This window comes from Limulus polyphemus, unplaced genomic scaffold (assembly GCF_000517525.1).
Source record: "Limulus polyphemus unplaced genomic scaffold, Limulus_polyphemus-2.1.2 Scaffold4651, whole genome shotgun sequence".
NCBI lineage: Eukaryota > Metazoa > Arthropoda > Merostomata > Xiphosura > Limulidae > Limulus > Limulus polyphemus.
The window spans coordinates 19,986-27,452 of NW_013670261.1; the positions used below are offsets into that span (position 1 = coordinate 19,986).

Below are 7,467 nucleotides of genomic sequence, written 5' to 3' on the forward strand. Positions count from 1 at the left end.
TGTAATCTATTATGCATTTTATGTGATAACTTAAGAGCGATTAAGTAACCTCAACAAAATTATGATTTTTTTGTTTGTTTTGTTGTTAAACTCAAAGCAACACAAAGGTTATCTATGCTGCAGGTATCAAACCCAGTTTTTAGCATTATAAGCCATCAGACTTTCTTCTGAGCAACCAGGAGGCCAAAGTTATTTGTTTGTTTCTGATAACATTATTTTCATTCCTGGTAACTGTTTTGTTCTTAAAGAACTATTCTTCAATGCTAAAGGATAATGAGTTTTGACAAGTATGATAAGCTGGGCCTGGGTTGCCAAGCTATTTGGATAACACCAACTTTATTTTATTGAATATATTGTTATATATTGTGTTTAAAATATAAGAGCTTATTGGTTGAAAACACAGTATTCCTAAACTGATCTCAACCAAAAACACTGTTGGCAAAATATCATGCTACTCTGTCTTACAAAGATAATGGTGCTATCATATTGAAAGGTGTAGTCATTCATTGTTCACTGGTAAACTGTGGTCAGTCTTGGTGTATTTTCTAATTTACAGCAAGAAATTAGCAAAATAATGTATCAAAAGAAATATCCGAAGAGCAAACAAGTTAAAATGTCATAAATATATAAAATTAAACTTTATGATCAATAACTTAATTTAGAAAATAACAAAAAACTTCCTGTCATTGTAGATTATTATATTTTCAAAGTGGTTTCACAACAACATTTTAAGTCACTTCACAACCTTAAAAATGATATAAATACCTTATCCAAATTTACAGCATTTCACAGTTGAGTTTCATGCAATTTGGTTAAGTATTTTCATTGTAAGAACAAAAGAATGGTTGTCATGATAACCTTCCCATCCAGGTGTTATAACATCCAATTTTACAAATGTGTCAATAATAAATTGTAACTTTCAAGCAATAATGTAGCAAGTACGACTCAAATATTTATTTGTATACAAAAATAGAAAACTTTAATACATTGTTGACATATAGACTTACTTTAACCAGATCTTCCTGAAGTTTTCTCACCTTCTTTTGAAGTTGACAGATTTGCTGTGAACCACTAGAAGTAGAAAACAGGGCCAAAATGTGACAAACAGTTTTAAATATCCTGTGTCTAAAATGTAAAAGTATTACTTCTAGTTCTAATAAAAAACTAGAAATAAAAAGCTAACTATTACACCTGATGAAAAAATAGTGTAGAAAGAAAATAATTTGCCTCTGTTATCATATGTTAACTATGAAAAAAACAAAAACAAACCTTTCACTGTTTTTTTTAGCAACGTCTTCTTTAAAATTCAATACTGAAAAAAAAAAGTAAGGAAATCAGTTATTTATCAACTTACATAATAATAAATCAGTAAATGTGTGATCCTAGTTAGACTGATTTATTAAATTAGCTACATCATTTACTGGGTTAATTTTTAGTTCTGATCTACATATGGGTCAGAAGTTATCAATTATTTAAGAGCATAAAAAACAAAAGTCCAGAGATACACCTTTTGAGTGGATTATTTATCTGTTTATCTTTTTTACATTTTGACAATAGATGACAGTTACCAGATGAAACACAAATAAAAATAAATAATCCACTCAAAAGCTGTATCTCTTGACATGTATTTAGGGTATATAGTGAATTTTCTCTCCTCACAAGTTATATTGGATTTGTTAAATTGTATACTAATAGTTTTAGAATTCCTCAGTTTGTATTTTATATTATTTATCAATATTAAGTGGGTGCTAAATTTCCCTTTAAATATAAATACTAACATTCAAAGGACAGACAAATACACTACAACCTATTACTTGTAAACTAAAGAATAGAACAAAAAAAATACGTACTCAAGGTAGATTTGTTCAGTGTGTGTTAAAATTAATATACAACTGATCTAATGTAATAACAGGTGCCTATTTAATGAACCAGGCAAGGAAGGTAGTCTTTGGAATCATTACAATAGTCAAACTAGATAAAAAAAATCTCAAGACAAACAATGATGAAGAACAACAAAGATTAATGGGGAAAATTTCAGTAGTTGCATAAATGATGGAGCATCTCAGGTACCTCACTGGTGGACAATAAATATTTACTATTTCTTTCATAGCAGCTGGCTCAACCAATAACTAGGTACTTACTCTGGCTCAGCGAATAACTAAGTACTTACTGTTACTTCCATATTGGCTGGCTCAGCCAATAAAAAAGTACTTACTACTGCTTTCTGTACTTCTGGATGCTGTATCTACAAGACTTGACCAATCCAACTCCTTAGAAGATGGTAAAGGAACAGAACTTTGTAAGGTATTGACAAGGTTGTCACTTGTATCATCTAATGAATATCTGGGAAGGAAACAAACCAATAAACATTTGAATAAAAAATCCACAAATAGTTATGAAGTAAATCAATCAGATACTATTTTAAATTAATAAAACTAGGGTTAACACTATTGTTAGGGTTGTGTATTAGAGTAAGTACTACCTTTCTTTTACGGTAGATAAATCTTTATTAACTGTCGATGAAACTAAAGTGGTAGGAATAACATGAGCCACACAAGCTCTGGTTGTTATCAACTCATCATCTGGAGGGTTGCTACATAGATGTTCAGTGTGACGGGCATTTCTGCAACGCTCCAACGAAGAACAAGGTGTAGATGTACAATCCGACTGACCAGATGAGGGCTCCGAGCCTACCACCTACAAAGTTAGTATTAAATAAACCATTAACATGGAGTTAAACCACTTGTAGCAGTGTAATATCTATAGCTAACATTTAAGTTATATGACAGAGAATTTCTTTAGATCTTTATTTGTTTAGTACAAATAATTCTACTTTGAAATTCCTGACAAATGTAGTAACGATTATTTCAGTACTACAGAATCAGCTGTCTACAAACTGTGTAAATTAAAACCTCATCATAAAAACAATTGTTCATCTCAAGTTATGTACAAATAACTTAAAAACTGGCTTATACATCAACACAGTTACATCACACCCACTGTCATCTAGAGAATCAGCTGTCTACAAACTGTGTAAATTATAACCTCATCATAAAAACAATTGTCCATCCCGAGTCATCTACAAATAACTTAAAAACTGGCTTATACATCAACACGGTTACCTCACACCCATTATCATCTAGAGAATCAGCTGTCTACAAACTGTGTAAATTATAACCTCATCATAAAAACAATTGTACAAATCGAGTTATCTACAAATAACTTAAAAACTGGCTTATACATCAACACAGTTACCTCACACCCACTATCATCTAGAGAATCAGGATCAATAAGTTTCAGCAAGTCCTTCTGAAAGGTCCAACTGCCATCACACAGAGGCTTTCTTGTCTTGCCTGAGCGAACTCTTTTTCGTAACCTACATAGTTTCAATGACATCACAAACATGCATAAGTGGATTAAATATAGCTGAAACATTTTAATTATTAATTTACACTAATGAACAATTTACAGTTTTGTGGTCCAATATAAACATTACAAAATTCTCATAGTCAACTTCCACCAAAGAATTTTAACATTTTTCACAAGTAGATATTAGACAGTATTATTTTCAAAGAAGGTGGTTGGCTTTCGGAATAAGCTGCCTTCAAGGGCGGTGGAGGCAGAAATTTAACTGAGTTAAAGAAATAATTGAATGTAGAAGTTTATGAATTTATGAAAAACTACATAGTTTCTGCCTTTAATCTGAGAACAAAATCTGATTAATATTTAATTATTCTGTAGTTTTTAATACGTTACCAACTTCAAAAGTTTTTTCAATATTACAGACTACCTGACATATCTTTTCACCTTCAATGTCCCGATAACCAGAATCAGATTTGTCCACAACTGACAGAACATAGATAGGTTTTAAGGGTATTTTTATGACAACCTACCTGTACATGTGTATATCCACCTGATTCACCTTGGTTTTCTATCTACTTCTATGATAAACTACCTGTAGACATGTGTATATCCACCTGATTCACCTTGGTTTTCTATCTACTTCTATGATAAACTACCTGTAGACATGTGTATATCCACCTGATTCACCTTGGTTTTATATCTACTTCTATGATAAACTACCTGTAGACATGTGTATATCCACCTGGGTTTTCTATCTACTTCTATGGTAAACTACCTGTAGACACGTGTATATCCACCTTGGTTTTCTATCTACTTCTATGATAAACTACCTGTAGACATGTGTATATCCACCTGATTCATCTTGGTTTTATATCTACTTCTATGATAAACTACCTGTAGACATGTGTATAACCACCTGATTCATCTTGGTTTTATATCTACTTCTATGATAAACTACCTGTAGACATGTGTATATCCACCTGGGTTTTCTATCTACTTCTATGATAAACTACCTGTAGACATGTGTATATCCACCTGGGTTTTCTATCTACTTCTATGGTAAACTACCTGTAGACATGTGTATATCCACCTGGGTTTTCTATCTACTTCTATGGTAAACTACCTGTAGACATGTGTATATCCACCTGATTCACCTGGGTTTTATATCTACTTCTATGATAAACTACCTGTAGACATGTGTATATTCACCTGATTCATCTTGGTTTTCCAATTGTGTAGTTTAAGGTGGATTATATTATCAAGTGGTCTACGTTCAAGAATTATGATATCTGTAACATCATAAGTGCAGCTACCATTATGTATTAAACACTTTGAGAAATAGCCAACTTTTTGTCACTGATTTTAAATAGAAAAAAATAAATTAGTAAATTATATTATTGAACTAAGAATTAGCTTCTTAGTGCAATATTTAACTTCATTTTCTTGGTATGTATTCAACATAGCTTTTAAAGTAATTCCACAAGCATATTTTTTTAACTAACCTTGGTGGTTCCCCTACAGAGCTAGGTAACAATATGTAACCATCTTCACTACACCCTTCTTGAAAGTGGGAAGGAAGACTACTGTACTGTTCAGGACTTTCCCTTCCAGCTTCATTCCCAAAAACTAAACAAAAAACAAACAGTAAAATTAATCTTCATGAGCTCTAAATTTATATTTGTAATCTTGCACAACCTCTTAAAAGGGAAGAAAACATTTGTATTTCATAAAACACTGTCAACAAGCATATGTAATTTTGTTTACTGGGTAAAATCAAAGTGAAATGAATGTAAACAACATTGCACCCACATGGTTATAATAGTTCACGATGCATAGAAAATCATATCTTTATAAACTCTTCATGGTATAAAGCAATGGCTGAACCTATTTACTTCTTCATTCTGATTCATAGAAGTTAGGTAAAACTAAATGACATGCAGAAAAAAATCACAACTGAACAGGATGTTGGACTTGCCTGATATAAGGATGAAAACAAAACAACAACTATCTGAGAAATTTACCTAATCTACAACAGGAAACTTGAACTTAACCCTGTTGTTAGACTTACATAATCGAACAGAGAAAAGAGGGCAAGAATCATCTGAGAAAACAGAAGGAAATTGATGAAATCATGAGAACACAGACACTTAAACTATATTCACAGTCCATTAACTCACCTGAACCGTATATGGAATCATGGGATTGTGATGATTTAACATCAAAGCCAATAGCAGACAACACACCTCTCCTATGTAGAACTGTAGATCCAGAAGAAGGGTACGATTGTTGGGCAGATCCAATCTGAGACAAAGACAGTTCACTGCGAGACATGAACAGACCCGCTGTTCCTCTCCTTTCACTGGGAAAACTTACAAGAGCACACAGTCGTGCAGGCTTTGGTGGTGGTGGAGGAGGCTGGCGGGATAAAACTTGAGTAAAAGCACTATTCTTCGAAGGCTGAAGAGAGACTGACGGAAGAAGAAGTGGCCTCTCCTCACAGTGCAAAACAGTAGGTTGAAGTTGTTCATTTATTCTACTAGGTGGTTCCACTAGTTCATCTTCAACATTAATGACCTGCATTTAAAACATTAAATACTTACTCACGAGAAATCTTCTAATTACTTGTGTATTTAACTTCCAACATTTAACAAAAATGTGACAATGTGTAAAACTCAGATTTTACAAAGACTTACAGTAGTTATATGAAATTCTTTAAAATATTATTAATTTGTAAATATTTACATTAAACTAGATGTCAAAACTGTTACATTTGCTGAAATGTGTTATCCTGAATTACTGCTTACTTTCTTCTTAAGACACACAAGATACTAATTAACTTATATTTTGCAATAATAATAATAACAACAACAACAATAATGTTTCCAAACTAATTTGCTAACAACATACAGTTTTTAAATAATAAGCCAAATTCCCCAGACTATATCATCTCCAGGAACATGACTTTAATACAAAGTCTACACACCTTGGGATCACATTTTTCTGTATGTTCTGTGAGAAGTTGCTGACCAGAATCTTGAGATGATTGACTGATTTGGCCACGAGATTGGCTACAAAAATAAACAATGTTTGATAAAATAAACTTTCAAATGCACTGCAAACATTATAGCCTTTAGTTCCCAATTGTAACTTTAACTGGTACATTTAATAAAACTGTTACGAAAAGAAAATTTCTGAAAAATAAAATAATGATATTCTATGGTCAAATGTTCATGTAATAAAAACAGACTGTATAAAATACACCTCGTTAATTACCTAAAATTGGAAAGTAATACGAGGACCCTGGTCATGAAACAAAACTATATTACATGTGTCACAGTTTATAAAAGAACTCTGTAACAGAAAAAACAAGAGCTTGAGTATCAAGCTTCTACAATAAATTGTAAATAAAATTTTAATATTTCACAAAAAAAGACTAATAAAAAGCTAACAATGTTTGCATGATAAAATATGACCATTTTCCTCAATTAAAAATATATACGATTCTCATTCAACTTACAAACTGTGACTAAAACATGTTTATAATATGGAAGAAAATTGTTACTTCCTACAAAAATATACATAAAATATTATCAAGTAAAACACTAATAGTACCAGGTGAAATACACTATAAGTAAAACACTGTAATAGTACCAGGTGAAATACACTATAATAAGTAAAACAACAGAGATAGTATCAAGTAAAACACTGTAATAGTACCAGGTGAAATAAACTATAATAAGTAAAACAACAGAGACAGTATCAAGTAAAACACTGTAATAGTACCAGGTGAAATACACTATAACAAGTAAAACAACAGAGACAGTATCAAGTAAAACACTGTAATAGTACCAGGTGAAATAAACTATAACAAGTAAAACACTATAAAAGTACCAGGTGAAATACACTATAAAAAGTAAAACAACAGAGACAGTACTAAGTAAAACACTGTAATAGTACCAGGTGAAATACACTATAACAAGTAAAACAACAGAGACAGTATCAAGTAAAACACTGTAATAATACCAGGTGAAATAAACTATAACAAGTAAAACACTATAAAAGTACCAGGTGAAATACACTATAACAAGTAAAACAACAGAGACA

The 7,467-nt window shown here is 31.6% G+C and overlaps 1 protein-coding gene across 2 annotated transcripts in view; it reads right to left on the minus strand.

Annotated features, from left to right (window-relative positions):
* The window catches only part of LOC106471490 (signal-induced proliferation-associated 1-like protein 2), a 41,836-nt gene that overhangs the window by 2,646 nt on the left and 31,723 nt on the right, over nt 1-7,467 (minus strand). For both annotated transcript variants that reach the window (XR_002613268.1, XM_013932090.2), the window contains exons 17-24: nt 6,347-6,431; nt 5,541-5,937; nt 4,866-4,989; nt 3,256-3,376; nt 2,483-2,697; nt 2,216-2,343; nt 1,270-1,312; nt 1,008-1,071 (exon numbers count right to left, since the gene is read on the minus strand). Coding sequence is in view for 1 of the 2 variants with exons in the window: in XM_013932090.2 (XP_013787544.1) it covers nt 1,008-1,071; nt 1,270-1,312; nt 2,216-2,343; nt 2,483-2,697; nt 3,256-3,376; nt 4,866-4,989; nt 5,541-5,937; nt 6,347-6,431 (1,177 nt within the window). In the remaining variant the exon portion in view is untranslated. The remainder of the gene's footprint in view (nt 1-1,007; nt 1,072-1,269; nt 1,313-2,215; nt 2,344-2,482; nt 2,698-3,255; nt 3,377-4,865; nt 4,990-5,540; nt 5,938-6,346; nt 6,432-7,467) is intronic.